Below are 20,006 nucleotides of genomic sequence, written 5' to 3' on the forward strand. Positions count from 1 at the left end.
TAACATATCCAAGAGGATGTGCATAGGTTACCTGCAAGTACTACTCCATTTTATGTAAGAGACTTGAGCGTCCGAATTTTGGTATTCACAGGTGTCCTGGAGACGATCCCCTGCAGATACCAAGGAACAACCGCATTGTTTTTTTTTCACACTGTCAGCAGTTTTTTCCTATATATCTTCTCATAAGATTTTGAGAAAAGTGAATTCTAGTTTGTACCATACATTTTAGTGGATTATTGTATATAGTTTACCACAGCAGGAAAATAAATGTTTTTCCAATGGTTTGTGGCTTTTTTGCCTTTCACTGTTAATAGAAAACCTTAAAAGAGGATTCTAAGCATTTTTTTAAAAATCAAGCTTAATTAAATTTTGTAACACATTGGATTAAGTATTATGTGTTATTAAACTGTGCTGGAAAATGGAGGTTTGTTTTTATGTTCTCCAGCAGTGCAGACCGTGTGAGTCACCTATGTAATTTTGTATTTGTAGCAACCACATTTTAAAATGTAAAAAGATAGGTGAAATTAATTTTAAGTAATGTATTTTTAGGCTGGGCGGGGAGGCTCACACTTGTAATCCCAGCACTTTGGGAGGCTGAGGGAGGTGGATCACTTGAGCCCAGGAGTTTGAGACCAGTCTGGGCAACCTGATGAAACCCTGTCTCTACAAAAAAATACAAAAAGTTAGCCAGGAGTGGTGGCATGTTCTTGTAGTCCCAGCCACTGGAGATGCAAAGGTGGGAGGATCACCTGAGCCTAGGATATTGAGGCTATAATGAGCCACAATTGAGACACTGCACTCCTGCTTAGCTAACAGAATGAGACTTTGTCTCAAAAAAATGTACGAGCGTGTGTGTGTGTGTGTGTGTGTGTGTGTGTGTGTAAGGTAATATGTATATATGTTTTTTTCATTTTGATTTTGTTTTATTTTACATTTCGTATATTATCCACAGGGTCAGCAATGATGACAGCCACCTAGCCTCCCCAGTCTGAAATGGCAAGATGGTCACAGCTGTGGCTGACAGTAAAGCACTGATATGCTCACAAATATATAAGATGATCATTTTAACTTGTAATCAGTATTAGAGTTTATGAATAAGGTTAGAAATATTTTTTTATTCTAAGTTTTCAAAATCCAGGGCAGCACATTTCAGTTCAGCCAACTGCATTTCAAGGGGCCAGTGGCACTGTGTGGGTAGCACAGGTCTGCGGGCTGAGCGTTAGATGCCATGGCTAATAATGACTGCTTCACACGGTCAGTAATACGGTATAAACTTAAGGCCAGCATGAAGGTGTGTATTTTAATTGATCTTCTCAAGATATTAGTTTTGTTTTGTTTGTCTTGTCAGATTCGATGAGACCCTTGTTAGTTTTTTTCTTTTAAAAAAAAATTACTTTCAGTTCTGGGCTATGCGGGCAGAATGCACAGGTTTGTTACATAGGTATACATGTACTATGGTGGTTTGCTGTACCTAACAACCCGTCATCTAGCTTTTAAACCCCGAATACATTAGGTATTTGTCCTAATGCTCTCCTTCCCCTTGCCCTACACTCCCTGACCCTTGCTGTTTTAACTATATAGTGTGGATGAATAAGGAGGAGCTGTCTGCCTAGCTAATGCTGCCAATTATGTTCATTATGGGTATTATCTTTAATTCATGGTTTTGTTATTTCTAAAAATGTTTACGCATACACTCTTATCTATTTTTATTTTAGTAAAATATATATAACATAAAATTTTCCATTTAAATCCTTTTCAAGCATATAATTAATTCAGTGGCAGTAAGTAAATTCACATCATCATGTAATCATCACCACCATCCGTCTCACAAAACCCAAACTCCATGCTCATAAAACAACTCTCCTTCTTCCATTCCCTTAGCCCCTGGCAACTCTCATTCTTATTTCTGTCTATGAATTTGACTACTCTATGTACCTGCTGTAAGTGGAGTCATACAGTATTTGTCTTTTTTGACTGGCTTATTTTACTTAGCATAATGTCCTCAAGGTTCCTCCATGTTGTAGCACGTGTTAGAGTTTCCTTCCCATTTAAGGCTGAATAATATTTCTGTTGCCCTAGTCCATTCTTGCTTTGCTATAAAGAAATGCCTGAGACTTGGTAATTTATAAGAAAAGAGGCTTCATTGGCTCATGGTTCTGCAGGTTGTACAGGAACCATAGTGGTGTCTGCTTCTGGGGAGGCCTCAGGAAGCTTGCAATCATGGCAGAAGACAAAACGGGAGCAAGCACTTCACATCATGAAAGCAAAAGGAATAGAGAGTTGCGGGTGGGGGGGTGAGGGGTAGGGGGAGAAGGAATGACATATACTTTTAAATGGCCAGATATTACAAGAACTTACTCACTATCGCAAAGACAGCACCAAGCCATAAGGGATCTGCTCCCATGATCCAAACACCTCCCACCAGGCCCCACCTCCAGCATTGGGGATTACAGTTCAACACAAGATATGGGCAGGGACAAATATCTAAACTGTATCACCTGTCTATGTACACTGAATTTTGTTTATTCATTCATCTTTTCTGTGGAAATTGGGTTTGCTTCCACCTTCGGGCTATTGTGAGTAATGTTGCTGCGTAAACGTGGAAACACAAGTATCTATTAGAGTCCCTGCTTTCATTTCTTTTCCACCCAGAAGTGGAATTGCTGGATCATACAGTAAGTCTATCTTTAATTTCTTCCACAGATTTTGTACCATTTTAGATTACTACCAGCAATGCACAAGGGTTTCAATTTCTATCTTTGCTAACACTTTTTATTTTCTGCTTTTTTAAAATAGCCATTCTAGTGGGTGTGAAGTGGCATTTCATTGATTTACATTTCCCTAATGACTAATGATATTGACATATTTTTATGTGCTTGTTGGCCATTTATATATATTCTGTAGAGAAATATCTATTCAAGTTCTTTGTCCTTTTTTTTTTTTTTTTTTTTTTAAGAAATGGGGACTTGCTATAGTACCCAGGTTGGACTTGAACTCTTGGGCCAAACTATCTTCCTGGCTCAGTCTCTCTGGTAGTTTGGACTATAGGTATGTGTCACTGCACCCAGCTTCTTTGTTCATTTTTTTAGTTGGCTTGTTTGTTTTTGTTGTTCAGTTGTAAGAGTTTCTTTACATATTCTGTATACTACATCCTTTTCAAATATATGTTTCTTCCCATTCTATAGGATCTCTTAATTTTCTTGGTAATGCCCTTTGTTGTACAAATTTTTAAAAATTTGGTTGAAGCTCAATTTACCTATTTATATGGAGTTACAAGAGGCCTCACATAGATAAAAAAGATCTTGAAAAATAAGCACAAAGTTGAAGACTCATATTTCCCAATTTCAAAATCATCTACAAAGTTACAATAAACAAAATTGGGTGGTGCTGACATATGCATAGACATGTAGAGCAATGGGATGGAACTGAGAGTCCAGAAATAAACTCACATTTATAGTTGATTGATTTTTCACAAGGGGGCTTAGACCATTCAATGCAGGAAGAATGATCTTTTCAACAAATGGTGGTGGGATAATGGATATCTACATGTAAAATAATGAAACTGGACACCTACCTCACACCATATATAAGAATTAACTCAAATGGATCAATGACCTAAGTATAAAAACTAAAACCATAAAACTGTTAGGAGAAACATAGAAATAAATCTTCATGACCTTGGATTTGCTAATGGATTCTCAAATGACACCAAAAAATGAATAACAAAATAATTCATGATTGTTTGAAAGAATCGTTTTTTATACCTTACCAATTTTGTAAACATTTAGGTGGCTAACACTAGAAATTCACCTAACCACGTATACGTGGATAACCCATGGGCTGACAGTGAATGAAATAGCCTGAGCTGCACACAGTAGCAGATCAAAGCCCTTGTAACTGGCATCAAATACTTTCTTTTCCATACACTCAGATTCATGTGCTCCAGTTGACTTTGTCTTTTGGAATGTATTTCCCTGCAGGGGTTAGCATGCTGTATTGGTCATTGGTCATTGTTCAACAGTGCCTTGACCAAGACAACGATATTGTTTGTTATTCACATGATTTTCCTTTTTGTTTCCCTTACTCACATAAAAAAGGGATGAAGCAGAAAATGTCCAAAATGTAGTTAGGCTCTTGGCAGTCTTAAAAGTGTCATTAAGCATGTTTTATTTGGCTCTTTGGAATTTTTGGTCATCATGTTTTCCCCAAATTAAATTGTTCTAGACAAATATAAGTGAATCTTATTTGTATACTTAAAGCTGTGGGCTTATTTGCCTCTTTAAAATGAAACCTTAAAAAATAATTTATGCTATCCCCACCATTCCAAGAAGTGCCCGTTTATCTCCACTGACTTCATTCTTGCAGATAGTATGCATCTTGAAATGAGCAGCTGAGACCCTCTGGATGTGTCTCACAAGACTGTACCTGCTCCACTGCCAGGGAAGATGTCTTCATAACACTACAACACAAGATTCCTGAGAAAGCATTTTGCTTTTCAGGATAAAGATGAACTATCAGCGTTTAAGTCTTGTTTATGATCAAACATTTCCCACTAACAAATCTATCATTTTTTAGATTCAGATAAGAAGGTATATAAAGTAAACATTTATTTAAATCAAGATTCTAAAAGTATATAAAAGTACCCTTTTCTACCTAAGTAATTTACACTTTGTTGATTGTTGTTTCTTAATGACCATTGTTCACCTTGTATTATTAAGAGTTTTAAGGGGCTCTCATGTACCAACTTAAAATATAGGGTTTGTTTAAAGTTAATAACATTTCATGGAAACCAGATCAGTAATTGAGCAGAGACAGCCTGTATAAACTTCATAAACATTTTAACTCAGGCTGTAGATGGAACATTTAGGGCAGAATAGTATACTAAATTATCAACCTTTTCCAAACATTTTCTCTTAAAGATCTGAATTCTTCCAATCTATAATTTTTTCTCTAGTTTTGACTGTTTTTTTGGGCAGTGTCTCATTATGTCACCCAGGTTGATCTCGAACTCCTGGGTTCAAGCGATCCTCCTGCCTTAGCCTCCCAAGTAGCTGGAATTATAGGTGTGTGTCACCATGCCCAGTTCCATGACTGTGTTTTGAAGCAGGATTAATTTAAGGTATAATACAGATAAAGGCTGTGGGTTTGTTTTGCCTGAGATCCTGCTTCTATCTCATTCACATGAATCCAAGTTTCTTCTAAAATATTCTTGAATGGGAAACTTGTGTCACTCAGTAAATCAAACTGTATTTTCCCTGAATCTAGGCGCTAGAAGCCTAATCCTGATTTTCACTGCCTACAAGGTCTCGTTTTGAATTCTTGACACACATTCTTACATTTTATGCATTTTGGGATGGATGGTTTATTCTCTTTTCTTAATCCTTTCCTTCATCTATCTGTCTATGTATAAGCTTTTTTGGATTATAAGTGAGAGTTGAGACAATTTAGTTCAACCAAGTTCAAGTAAAGGGAAATTACAGGGTTGTGGATCACATCATCCAGCCAGCCTTCTCATTCAGAAGATGGGCTGTCTCCAAACAGAACTGTACATCTTCAAGAGTACTCACACTCCAGCTAGCTCTCACAGCCAATGTGATGATTCTTTCATAAACCAAATGAAAAACCAGAGACCAGAAGACATCTGGGGAAAATGAGCAGATGAAAAAGAAGGATTCATATGAACAAACAGAGACAGAGATAGCTCAGATAAGTGAGAACAGCCACAACCAATGACAAGGAGCATTCTCATTGAAATTCAGCACGGTATCACATTTCCTAAGATAAGAAAGTACTTCTATGAAAAAAGGAAAATCAGAGTACAAGAAAGGTTATTAAAAATAGAAGATGCTGGAGAAATCAAGAATAGGTATAATCAATCCATCATCTAATAGAAGCCTCAGAAAGATAAAAGATGTAGGGGTTAGAATGCTGTAATTTTTAAAAATAGAAGACAATGTCCCAGGCTGTGGGAAAAATTGGGTTTTTAATCCCTTCTGTCTCCCTCTAGGCCCCCAAAAGCAATTCTGAAAATATCCTTGTGAATCTTCATAACTCCAAGTTTAAAGAGAAAACTCTGAACTGTTGTAAAGAGAAAAAGAAAAACACAAATTTCTAACAAAGGAAAGATAATCATACTGCCTTTGGATTTTACATTAACAAGCCTGGCTTACAAAACTTAAAAATGAAATAACCTCTGAAGAAGAAAGACTTTGAACTTGGGTTGCATTCAGGACTCTATCAAGTCAGAGAGAAATTTTAATGCCATCTAAAATAATTTATTAGTATTGTCTATACCAGCACATGAAATGGTTGAAAGGAGACAAATTGAAATATCAAAAATGGCAACTAAGAGTCAGAGAAAAAAAACAACTCCAGAAAAAAGTTGGATCCAAATGTTACCAACAGAAAATTATTCTTCAATTAGCAAAGTTTGATAAAGAATATTATCCTTCTCTCTCAGTGGGTCCAGTCCTACCATCTACTCAAATAGTTACAGAATCCTATTAATGTTCTTTATTGATAGAGTATGTATGTATGTATGTACTTGAGACAGGGTCTTGCTCTGCTGCCCAGGTTGGAATGTAGTGGTGTGATCATAGCTCACTGCAACCTCACATTCCTGGGCTCAAGAGATCTTCCTGTCCCAGCCTCCCGAGTAGCTAGTATCACAGGTGGGTGCTGTCACACCTAGCTTATTTCTGTACTTTTTGTACATATGGTGTCTTGTTATGTTGCCCAGGCTGGTCTCAAACTCCTGACCTCAACCAATCCTCCTGCCTCAGCCTTGTAAATGCTGGAATTATAGGCATGAGCCACTGTACCTGGCCTATTGGTAGGGTTTAGAAACAGCCTGTAGCAAAGCACAGAACACTTACTTATATTTTAGAACAAACTATAAATGATATAGCTGGAAATCTTAAATACTAGTGCATACTTTATTTTTCTTATAACAAAAATCAGGGTAGTGGAGGAAGGAATGTAATTGTGTTAATTTTGTAGATAGACCATAGATATATTACTCAAATGATAAGTGCCTCATTTAAAATTACAACAGTGGACATCAGAAGATGATGACTGAATTCTCATTCTTTTAAATAGTTGTTATTTCTGAAAAGAGAGACTAGAGAGGTCCTAAACGAAGGGGCCTGGCTATACATTAAAAAGCATTTTATAATTTCCTTATTTTGTTTTAACCAAATACATGCATTGTGTCAATTTTTTTTGGTTTTAAAGTGTACTTTTGTAAAGATTTATTAAAATGTAATCAGTCAGGCTTTCTCCTGCTCTCTTTGTAAGCTTTACTCAGCTCACTCTTTGGTTTCGTCTGGGCAGTTTTAATTTGAGCTTCTGAACTAACAGGTGCCCTCTCTTCTCTGTCTCCTCCCTTCCTTGAAGATGAACCTGCCGAGTGTACCCTAGACCCCAGTGACTTCTGCTTCCTTCCAGATTTGCTCCATCAGTTATCCATCACCAGAGCTATACAGAATCTTTCCCATCACTCTAACCCTGCATTACCTTATACCACTCATTCTTTCTCCTTTCCTTAATCTCCGTGTTTATTTAAAGCGAAGTCTACATTTCCTGGCTTTCTAGCCATCTCTTCCATTTCCATCGCTCCCAGGCCAGTATTGCAACATAACTTCTACTCCCTTCACAGCCCCCCAATATGTCACTTAACTAAAATTTTGTTAGTCTTGATTTAACTCCTGCTTTGTGAAATCAAAGTTATGCTTTATTTCTATCATACTTGATCTCTCAACGCTACTATTCCTCTAACTGGGATCTGAAAATGTATCCTATTGGATTTTTGAGTTTTCAAAGATTTTTTAAATTTGAAATTCATTTTCATGATAATTTTAAGTGAATAAGATAGAATAATCTAGATAATGGCCACGTAACAACACAGTGTTAACATCTGTGTAACCACCACCCACATCAAGATATGTGACATTTCCAACACCCAGCAGGCCACTGTTGGGTTCAAAGATGTTGTTGCATGTATCATTCTTTGTATTACTTCCTTCCCCTTCCCCTCCCTCTTCCCCTTCCCCTCCCTCTTCCCCTTCCCCTCCCTCTTCTCCTTCCCCTCCCTCTTCCCCTTCCCCTTCCACAGCAAAGTCTCACTCTGTTGCAGAGGCTGGAGTGCAGTGGCGCGATCTCTGTTCCTGGGTTCAAGCAATTCTCGTGCCTCAGTCACTCAAATAACCAGGATTACAGGCACACAACCACCACACCTGGGTAATTTTTTGTATTTTTATTAGAGACAGGTTTTGCCATGTTGTCCAAGCTGGTCTCGAACTCCTAGTCTCAAGTGATCCACTTCACCCTCCCGAAGTGTTGGGATTACAGGCATGAACCACTGTGCCCAGCCTGTATTGTTTTTTCTTAAAGAATTAATATGTTCATTTAGCATTTAGGGTATTGTTATTCATGCTATGAATATTTCAGGGTTCGTTCATCTTCTGTGACTATATGGGATGTTTCAAGTATTTGCCTAGTAGGAATAAAGCTGAAGCCTCTTACCTTTAACATGTCATTTCTCATACAAGGATCTGTGACCTGATGCTCTGTATCTGTGAATCATTCTCAGAATCAGTGGACAATAGATTATATGCAGTGGATTACTGGCCCTCCCGATGTCTATTTATAAGTAAAAACTTCATTGAGACATAATTCCCCCTATTAAATTGTACACTTCAGCAAGTAACTTCACAGGGTTTTACAGTACAGCCATTACCACTGTTTTAGAATATTTCATTGCCCCCAAAGAAACCTTGTACCTATTATCAGTTACTTCTTGTTTTCCCCCTAGTGCCTACCCCGTCCCACCCCTAAGCAACCACAAATGCCCTTTCTGTATATTTGCAATTCCGAATGTTTCATATAATGGAACCATACAGTATGTGTGGTCTTTTGTCACCAGCTTCTTTTACTACCATGTATTTTCAGGATTCATTCATGTTGTAGTATTACCAGTTTCTTTTTATTGATGAATAATATTTCATCGAATGGATAGATCACATTTTACTTATCCATTCATTAATTGCAAACATTCGTGCTGTTTTTACTTTTTGGCTACTATGCATAATATTGCTATGAATATCTTTGTATGTCTTTTGTGTGGCTAAGTGTTTTTATTTCTCATGGGCATATACAAAGGAGGGGAATTGCTGGGTCATATGATAGATTAGGCATGTGGTATTCTTCTTCCATTCTACATGCTCTCTCCCTGGAGAATTTTTTTTTTCTTGAGACGGAGTCTCACTGTGTCGCCCAGGCTGGAGTGCAGGGGTGTGATCTCGACTCACTGCAACCTCCGCCTCCCAGGTTCAAGAAATTCTCTTGCCTCCACCTCCAGAGCAACTGGGACTACAGGTCCCCGCCACCACACCCTGCTAATTTTTGTATTTTTAGTAGAGAGAGGGTTTCACCTTGTTGGCCAGGTTGGTCTCAAACTCCTGACCTCATGATCTGCCTGCTCCCTGGAGAATTTTTGTTTATGATAGTGCTGTTTGTATATGAATGGTATCCAGATATTTATCACTAGATGAGGCCTCTCTGCTGAACTTTCACGCTAAACTTCAATCACCTGCCAGATATCTCCTCCTATTTGTCCCATAAACCTGAACCAATCACAGCTCCGTTCTCCTTCTGTTTACCACGATTTCTCTAAAGCTGCTTTTCTCTTTCACCTTTTATCTTGATTCATGGTGAGTGTCACCTCTCACTTGCTCCCCCGAGTGTACTCCTGGATGCCAGTTTACACAAGCTGTCTACCATGGCACGAGCATTAGCTCCATTTCCTTCATTTATTCTTTCCCACGAGGTTCTTTCCTCTGACTGACCTGCCTTCATTCACCATCTGGCAAGTTCCAGCCCTCTGTGAAATGTTTCCTGAAGGTTCCAGGCAGAGCTAGATGTCCCACTAGGTTCTTCACCTGCGAATTTGCTTCCACACCACCTCCTTAGTGAAATTGCTCCTGATATCTCAGGTTCCATTAGGTTCCTTCAGACCTCTCTTTTGCAGCATCTGCGAAGCGGGGTATAATGTATACTTTCTTATGCTTGTCCTCCCTCTAATGCTGTGAGTGCTATTGGGTAAGCATTGAGTATCTAGAAGTGCACAGTATCTAGAAGACACTTTATAAATGCTTATGAAATAAATGAATGGTTCTAAGATGGAAGAAAATAGCTTGTTTTGAGTTTATTTTGTTTGTTTTTTGAGATGGAGTCTTGCTCTGTCACCAAGGCTGGAGTGCAGTGGTGTGATCTCAGCTCACTGCCACCTCGGCCTCCTAGGTTCAAGTGATTCTCTACAGTTGGGGTGTTTGTTAGTGAGTTGAAGATCAGTATGGAGTTATTGCCCCAGACCCATCTCATAAATGCACATTGAATTTTATACCCCCTCAACTGTCTGACTCCTTGTTCATCTTTCAGATTCTTGCTTCCACGCCGCCTCCTTAGTGAAATTGTTCCTGATATCTGAGGTTCCATTACTTTCTTTTAGACCTCTCTTTTGTAGCACTTGCTGGGATATAATTTATTAAATATTTGTGAAGTTATCTTTTGGATTGATGTCTGCTTTACTTGGTTCTGAGTTCCATGAGAATAGAGATTCTTCCTTAAGTCTGTCCTCTGCACAGTTATTTCCTGGCCCCTCGTCCAGAGCCTGGATTAGTGGAAGCTCAGTGGATATTTCTCTGGGTAATTGAATAATTGTATCCATGAAAACTTTATCTTTAGCATTTGCTTCCTATGTGTTGGCTGCCAGCTTAGTAATGGAGACACCTTAACATAGCTATGCTAAGTAAACAGGACCACATATTCAGCAAACTCATAGAGTATGTGCGCTGCGAACCAAGAGCTCTTTGACGTATATTGGGATGTAGAACTTGTTAAGACATGTTCTCTTCTAGCTATATGCTTATGCTCTAGTGTGGAGCTAAATAACCACAATACAAGGCAAAACAGAGTTAGGAAGCTCTCTTCTAAGCAAAAAGAGGGTTTCATTTTGAGGATGTAGAAAGAAACCTAAGAGTAGATTCCATTGGCCATTTTCTATGCTTTAAATGTGTCCCCTAAAAGTGCATGTGTTAGAAATGTAATCCCCAAATGTCTATGTTCATGGCATTTGGAAGTGGGGCCTTTGGGGACATAATTAGGAATAGATGTGGCCATGAAGGGGCTGGGCAATGCCTGTCATGGCATCAGTGGCTTTATAAGACAAGGAGAGAGACCCTAGCTGACATGCTTGCTCTCTCTGGTGACACCATGCTCTCCTCGATGTTATGACACAGCGAAAGGCTCTCACCAGATCTAGCTTCTTCATATTGGACTTCTCTAGGCCCTAAGCCCAGGGAAGACGCAAAGTGAGCCCGAGAGGCAGCACTCCAGAACTGTAAGCGATAGATTTCTTCTAAAATTATTCCATCTGTGACATTCTGATAGAGCAACAGAAAACAAATTAAGACACCATTGAGTTTTTTTAAATGTAGAACAATTTTTCACAATGCTTCAGCCTCAAATTAATCATAACTATCTCATAAGCATTTTATAGACTTCATCAAACTCCTAAGCAGGCTCCCCTGCCGTCTTTTGTTGTTAATGAACTTTCTAACAGTCTTTTATATTCTCTGTTAGCACTGATGTTTCCTTAGTCTCTTGGAGGGTTTGGGATTCCAGAGTGCATGCAAGAACAGCCGTGTATTAAACTGAGCAGATTTGTAGGCAGACATACAAGGCAAAATGAGAAGGTGGGATGCCTCAGTCCGGGGCTTTGACCTGATGTTCTGTCTACCAGGAGAACGTATTCACCACACAAATGCACTTCCTTCCATTGGTAGTTATGTTTAGTACTTTCACTGGACTCTAGAACTGATTTTGTTCAGTAAAGCTTTTTGTTATTTTTCCAGTTACCCTAAAACTAGAAAAGTGAAAAGTCAGCACAGTATCTGCTTGCAGAAAAGAATGAATTCCATGCTTCACATTGCCATGTTACTTATCAACTTCAGTTTTAAAAATGTATCCAAATTTGTGTAATTCTCTATTTTATTTGGTGTTATATGTCCTTCCTTACCAAAGAAGGTACAGAATGAAAAATTTGTGATTGGTTATGAATTAAGAAGGCACATCTACACATCCCTTAGACTAGTGGTGAGGTGTGTTATAAAGAGTTGCTGCATTCGTCTCATTTCAATGACCCTTAATGAGTAGTTTATGCTACTATCCTGGTAATATCCAATTCCTTATGTTTCTTAAAAATAAAGCTTATAAAATCATCTGAATTTTGACGCATGAAGTGACTATCCAAGCTTATTATTTAACTCTTCCTGCTTAATGGAGACAATCTGTACCATCGTCCAAGTAATGCCCAAAGCACGGTGACAGCTCTGTCTACAAACTGCCTGGGGGGTGGGCACTGACATCCACAGTGCTTTGGTTGTATCCTAGCCTTCCCTCTTAGTGGCTGGGTAACATCAGACACATTCCTTTCCCAATCTCTTGTTTCCAGTTTCATCATTGCACAACAGAGCTAGTGGCACCAACTTCTGCAGAGTAGTGAGGATTTCGTGAGTTAATATAAATACTGAATAAATATTAAGAACATCCTTTCTCCTCAATCATCTCCCTCTCCCGGTATTGGTTAACACACATACACACACACACATGGATGACCAGTATATTGGGTACTCAGTACTTCAGGAAAAACAGCAAAGATCTGCTACTGATGATGACAGTGATGTGTGCGCGCGTGTGTGTGTGTGTTTTGGAGGGGTGGTTAACTTCTATTCTCATTGCCTTTCCTTGGTGCTGCCTCTCGGGCTCACTTTGCATCTTCCCTGGGCTTAGGGCCTATGTGGAAGCAAATATGCTAATTGTCATGGTCCAATAAGGAGAAAGAGATGGACTCCAGTGAGGCCCCCAGTAGATTGTCCTTTTGAAACTGCAGATTGACCAAATTTATTGGGTTTAGAGTTGTAGCCATTTAAAATGTCATCACCTCCCATTTTTAAGCTATCAAAAGAAGGTAGAGACATCCTTATTAATGTTTTTATATTTTAATTATTAATTCTCTCAAACATCTGGTTCCTTTGCTAGGTGCGTCCTGGCTGATCGTTGGAGCTCTCCAGCAGCATGCCTGAACAGAGCAACGATTACCGGGTGGCCGTGTTTGGGGCCGGCGGTGTTGGCAAGAGCTCCCTGGTGTTGAGGTTTGTGAAAGGCACGTTCCGGGAGAGCTACATCCCAACGGTGGAAGACACCTACCGGCAAGTGATCAGCTGCGACAAGAGCATATGCACGTTGCAGATCACCGACACCACGGGGAGCCACCAGTTCCCCGCCATGCAGCGGCTGTCCATCTCCAAGGGACACGCCTTCATCCTGGTGTACTCCATCACCAGCCGGCAGTCCTTGGAGGAGCTCAAGCCCATCTACGAACAAATCTGCGAGATCAAAGGGGACGTGGAAAGCATCCCCATCATGCTGGTGGGGAACAAGTGTGACGAGAGCCCCAGCCGCGAGGTGCAGAGCAGCGAGGCGGAGGCCTTGGCCCGCACGTGGAAGTGTGCCTTCATGGAGACCTCAGCCAAGCTCAACCACAACGTGAAGGAGCTTTTCCAGGAGCTGCTCAACCTGGAGAAGCGCAGGACCGTGAGTCTCCAGATCGACGGGAAAAAGAGCAAGCAGCAGAAACGGAAAGAGAAGCTCAAAGGCAAGTGCGTGATCATGTGAAGGTCCTTCCTGCGGGAGGAGCAGCTGTGTGTCCCCGGCACCTCACTCCCCACAGTGACACCCACCGTCGTCAGGGTAGCATGTACAATGCCCACGTGTTAAACATTGCATTTAATGGAAATGCGCCCTAGTGTCCTTAAGAGGGCGTTCCACACCACCAACAATAAGCCACCCCCCTCTGGAGTCACAGAATCTGCCAGGCGGCTCAAGTGAACACCAACGCACTCAGCATCCCTGGGACTGAGAGGCGCCAATAATTTCTGAAGGTGGTGATCAACACCTGAAGATGGGAGGACGGGTACCCACGAAGCAACATGTGCCGAGAGGACTAAATATCATCTACATGCATGTGAGAGCGTGTCAACCCAGAGCTACCTGCACCAACCCCAGACAGAAGCCAGTCACATCTTTGGGGGAGGGGAGGGGCGGGAAGCAGTGAGAAGATCAGATGGTCCAAAGTGGACCACAATCAGTCCATTTTACAGCTTTTTAAAAGGGGATTTAAAAATTCAGCTTCTCCCCCAAAGGGTGTTCATTCTTAATTCCCACCTGGCCTGTTGGAAGCCTTGCTACCCTGAGGGGATGTGTTCGCCTCATGTAGACCTAGTTGGGAAGTATCATTTTAACCTATTAGAGTATTTATCTTCATGTACAGGGACAGGTTCACCAATAGTATGCTTCTCTGTCAGAAGTTCTTTAGTTTTTGAGTGAGGATATCGTGACAGTATTAAAACATCGCAATAATGTTCCTGTGTGTTATGCATCGAGGGTTTTAGAAATGTGGTTTTCTTCTTTTGACCTGTGAGGACTATAACTTCTTTCAGTCCTCAGATTTTAAATACAAGCAAATAAAGTTGCTATTTTTGGACATTTTTTTCCTCCAAGGTGGTTTTCTTCTCTTAAATAACTCAATCTCTACTCAGCTGGGTAGTAGCCAGCAAAGGCCATCAGACAACCAGAAGCACATTCATTTTTGTGGCTGTCACAAACATGTATAGGACACACTTTGCACCTTAATGAAATACTTTGAAACAGAAGTTACTCACTGTGTTTTTGATGATCTATCTATATTGGAAATATATTCCTGGAAAATGCATTTAAATAATAGTAAATTCTCTTGCATGTTCCATTATACATGACTTCTAAGAACTGTTCGATGCAGTATTCACTCTAGAAACAATTATCTTCTTCTCCTAATGATTTTGTGTGCATCTTTAATCTTTCAAGCCAAATTATAGCCATTGCAGGTTTCCTGTGTGTTAGCTTGGGGATAGGATGGTGGCTGGAGACAGGCAGGCTGCTCTGTGCCGGGCAGAGCCCGCTCAGCTTAATTGTTCTGCCATCGCAGAGCCTGGTTGGACTTGGCTTCCTGAAAGCTCCCACTGATAGTGCCTGTTAGAGCTCCTGTTTGTTTCAGTTGGCAGAACACGTACTGGCCCCAACTGTGCAGCATCCTCTCCGCAATCTTCCTGTCACCTGTCTGGCGGGCAGAAGAAGCTGTAGTTGCAAGTCGCACGTGGGCCTGCCTGGCTGTTGGGCGGCAGTGCCAGCACAGTCAGGGCTTAAGTTGGGGATTTTTGACCATGCCACCTCCTGCAACTGCTGTTTCTCCTGTCCCTCCTATGCAGGGCTTGCAGCAGCAGCAATGTGGCCATCTCCATCCCCCAAAGCACACTTGCTCTCTCAACATGTCCTAGATTTCTTTAGTCTTTTCTGGTTCAGTTCCCGTGTCCTGATCTCATCCTCTCTGGTCTCCCAATAACTCACCCTTGGGATGTGTTTAGTGCGTGGGAGGTGCCTTTGAGAACTGCTTGACTCAATGATCTCCTAGAACAAAACCGCCCTGACTTTACAGGGAGAACACTCATGCTGAGCTGACAAAGCAAAGAAGTAGCCTGGTAGCCAGCTGAGGGTGCAGAGCATTTGGGCCAGTCCTGAGGCCCTCTTCAAATTCTTCAGGCAGGCTTGTTCTGTTCTAGAAAGCCGTTGCAGCATTCGCAATGATATCTTTAGTTGGCAGATTTTCTGGAGCATTTGTTTTTCAACTTGTCCTGACAACTTTTTCTGTTTCTATTCTGAGAGAGAGAGATGATTGAGTTTTAATTTGGGTATAGGTTAAATGGAAGAAGAAACAGAAGTTTGTGGCCAAAATGGGGTGTATCGATTTTGAGTGGGTTCTTTGCTAACAATAGAATGTGATCTTTGCCACTGACTGTAGTGTTAATAAGGCTTTCAATGTGAAATATTCTTGCAAACCGTCCCATTTCTACTGATTGTAAGTCAGAATTTCTTTTATCCCTTTCACATCGGTTTCTACATGTTTAAGTGTCTAGGGCTTTATCAGCATGAGAAGCTTGTGATTACTGAAAATCTGATCTCATTCAGGACATGGTTTGTTTTTTTTCCTTCATATTTTGCCTGTAAATTTTTGGCTAGGAAGGCTATTAAAGCCTCAATTATGGGTCTTCATTTTGAGATCATTTTCTGTGAACTGAACTGAGGATATCGATGGTTACCCCAAAATCATCTTTTAGGAGCTCCCCAGTTGACTCAGGGTTTGAGGAGTTAGTATAGTGGAATCAGTTTGTTTTTAAGCATTTGTATGTTTCCATTTCCAAATGTGTAGCTGTGGTTCTTGAAAACATGGCCTACATTGCAAATGGGCACAGCAGTTTTTGACCCAGCCAGAATAAGTTATAAAATTAACATTGCTTTGAAGATGGCGTTCTGGGCATGGGACTCCATGACTTCCCTTCCATCCCCATGAGTCCCTCCTCCATCCTGCAACAAGCCATGGGCATGCATACAATGCAGCAAGGCCAACACAAGAGCAATATTGAATTGTTCATTCTATCTAAAATTACATGTATATATTTACCTTCCTGCATTTTTGTAGTATAAAGTAAATTGTACATATCTGGAAGCTAGTTTATTTGTTTCACTGTTTGTAATATTTAAGAAATCCTCATTCTTTGTAGAACAAAAATGTATTAAATATTTTAAAAATTGCTCTGTGATTCTTAATTTTTTCCCCCAGAATTAGTAATGTGTTGCTTCTACATAAGTTCTCTGGAAATATCTACAACTAATGGGACACACCTAAATCCTTGAAGACACGTCCCGGAATTCAGTACCCCACAAGGACAGTATGTATACAAAGTATTTGCAGAGCATGACTTTTATATGTGTGAGATATCAATGTGTATATTTATATTTAAAGTGTATTTATTGTTACAAGTCTAGTATATTTTATTTACTCTGCAGTTATAAAAATCACCCTTGCATACAAGTTTCTAGTTGCCAGTGATGTTCTGGAAATAATGGGACATATTACAATAAAGCTACAGTTATGACACCTTGGCTGGAAGGTAGTGCTGTTTCTTAAGGGGTTAGCTGGTCTAGAATGGCCTTGACTTGGTGACCCCTCAGCTGCTGTTGTGTGCTTATGGCCACAACAGGAGGATATCAGGCTCTGTGCAGATCTAGCATAGGCAACAGCAGCGCACTCTGGGGTATCCTGTGAAACTTTTCCCGCTGCTCCTTGTCATTGGGTGGAAATGAAGCAGATGTTCCAGACAGGGTAAGGTAAGAGGGAAGGAGTAGGGAAGGGCCCTACTTGTCTCAAAATAGAAGAAGTGAACACAAACTGTCTTCTCTTTTTTTTAGTTCTGCCTCCCCCCACAACCCCAGGCTATGAAATTGTAAACCAAAACTAAAATTCTAAGCTCCCCAACTGACTGATGGATACTCCCCTTGGCCAAGGGCATTCCAAAGTTAACCTGAAAAACTAGTTAGGGTGATGATGGGAAGTGGGAGTCAGACCTACCTCATTATACACTCCTCCCCTTGGAATTCAGGCACAACTGACCAGCATTAACATTAAAACATCTAAAGATTGATAGATCACTTAGATCTGATAAGAGGCATTTCCTTCTATTGATTCTTTCTACATAAGAGGAAGCTTGGTTTCCATAAACCTTTATCTTAATCCAAACATTCCCTTCTACTGATTCCAGTCTTTAAACAATAATCTAACTCCTTCAACCAATTGCCAATTAGAAAATTCTTGAATCTACCTGTAACCTGGAAGCCCCCACCAAACCACCGAATATCTTACATGTATTGATTGGTGTCTTATGTCTTGCTAAAATGTGTAAAACGAAGCTATAGCCAGCTCACCTTGGGCATGTTTTCTCAGGATCTCCTGGGGTTGTGCCTAGGGCCGTTAGTGACTCTTATTAGGTTCAGAATAAATCTCTTGAAAAATTTTATAGAGTGATTCTTTTAATTGACAAAATGAGGTTGTTAAGTCTGGGACAAGTCAATGACTGAGGTGTGGGATTACAGCAGAGAAAGAGGTTTAATTGTAGGGTCACCCAATGAGGAGATAGGAGAAAACCTCAAATCTACCTCCCAAAGGACTGAGGAGCTAGTGATTTTAAGGGTTTTGGAGTGTGCCACAGTGTGAAGTGTGGAAATCACTCATTGACCAAAGAGTGCAGGGTGTAGTCATGGGATGAGGATGAAGAAGCCGTAATCTCATGCTGATCCTATCCTTCTGTGGGGTCTTGAAACTGGTTGCTGGAATGTGGGGCCTGAAAAAATCAACTGATCCTTAAAGAAAAGCCTTATAATTCTGTCAGAGATCCTGTCTATAGGAACAACAGGGGTGCAAATCAATTCTTAAACCATCTTATAACCTTAATGCCAGAAATCTTATCTACAGGAACAAAGAGATACAAATGGTCAGAATCTAGTGCTAGATAACTTTTAGCAACAAGAAAGTGGGCCAAAGTGCAGCCTGATTAATGCTTAATTATAACTATATTTCTATCCGGAACCTGGCATGCCATTCTTGTCAACCCTGTGGGGACAGTTTCTGCCCTAGCATTGCCGCTGAGCACTGCTTCTGTTTGGTCTTTATTTCTCTTTCTCCATACTAATTGTAAAATAAAGCTTAATTTTGATGATTCAGGAATAATTGATCAAACACTAAAGACAAAATCCTCACTCTGCCACGGAACAGCTAAGTGACACTGGGTAGGTTCTTACCCTCTTACTGCTTCTGCAAAATGGGAATTATTAACATCTGTAGGGTGGTGGCCCTGAGGATTAATTTAATGATGAGCACAAAGCACAGAGTTGGCTTATCACATATTAAGCTGTCAGTGGAAACAAAAATCTGCTGACTATGTAGCATTCTATCTGGAAGGTTGGCGGCAATGTGAAAATCAAACTACACAAGTACACAACCACCAGAAACTTCCACCTCTTCCAGCCTCTATCAACAGCTTTCCCGGTCTTGCTGTCTGCATGCCCCTCCCCACTCCAACATCCAACCCACCATCATTATTGCAACATTAGTCAGGGCTCCCATTTATGGAGATAATGACAATCAGCAGGCCCCATTAGGCCCCATTAAAGGATATTCTGGTGCTTATCAAACTTTAATGTGCAAATGACACACTTCAGGATCTTGTGATTCACTAGCCTCTGAGGCAGCAGGGCTGAGTGGGGCCTGGGAGTATGCATTTCTATCAGGCTCCCAGGTGATGCTTCTGCTACTGGTTCAGGGACCACACTTTGACATGCAAGGCTGTAATCTACTTGCTCTTTAGCGTTGTTGCACATGGGAATCACTTGGTAAAGGAGTTTGGCAAACTGTTGGTTCCCAGACCTCCTACCCCCAACAGAAACTGTGTGTTAACAGGTCATTCTGATATGGAATCGAATTTAAGAACCACTGCTATTAGCCAAGTTTAATCGGGAATGCCTGCCAGCTCCCTAAGTCTTGGGGCGGGATGGAGATGGGAGCAGGCTTTGTTAAATCAAGTTCCTCTTCAGTGACTTTTTTTTCAATCAATGGTATTGAGGGGCTCGGCTTTCTCTACGTATAGCATTTTCCAAGGTTAGCACTGAGAGAAAATTGGAATTTAACAGCATCTGCCTACCTGTTTTACCCCGGGGAGTTCCATCAGGGCTCGGTGGGCAGTGAGGTCCCTGGTTGTGGTCTGAGCCTCAGCATCCATCTGGAGAACCCCTCCTTCCCCTCTTGATCCAAGCATGGCACACTCTCTATTCTTAACAACTCCTCAACCTTCTTCAATGCCTGCAAATACTGAAGACAGGTGCTCCTAAAGCCGTCTTTGCAAGAATTATGACAGTGAGAAAAATCTAACAGGAAAATTATGACTGAAAGAAATCTGACCTAAGAGACTCCATCTTGCTTCTAACCTCCAAGCTGCCCTTATTTATTACTCAGCTTAGGCCAA

At 40.6% G+C, this 20,006-nt stretch overlaps 1 protein-coding gene across 2 annotated transcripts in view; it reads left to right on the forward strand.

The window, feature by feature from the left end:
* DIRAS2 (DIRAS family GTPase 2) overlaps positions 1-17,094 on the forward strand; it is a 30,726-nt gene extending 13,632 nt beyond the window's left edge. For both annotated transcript variants that reach the window (XM_017528450.1, XM_017528451.2), the window contains exon 2: positions 13,099-17,094. In XM_017528450.1, coding sequence (XP_017383939.1) covers positions 13,135-13,734 — 600 coding nt within the window. In that variant the 5' untranslated portion in view covers positions 13,099-13,134 and the 3' untranslated portion in view covers positions 13,735-17,094. The remainder of the gene's footprint in view (positions 1-13,098) is intronic.
* The last annotated feature ends 2,912 nt before the right edge of the window (positions 17,095-20,006 follow it).

This window comes from Cebus imitator, unplaced genomic scaffold (assembly GCF_001604975.1).
Source record: "Cebus imitator isolate Cc_AM_T3 unplaced genomic scaffold, Cebus_imitator-1.0 Scaffold53, whole genome shotgun sequence".
NCBI classification, from domain to species: Eukaryota; Metazoa; Chordata; class Mammalia; order Primates; family Cebidae; genus Cebus; species Cebus imitator.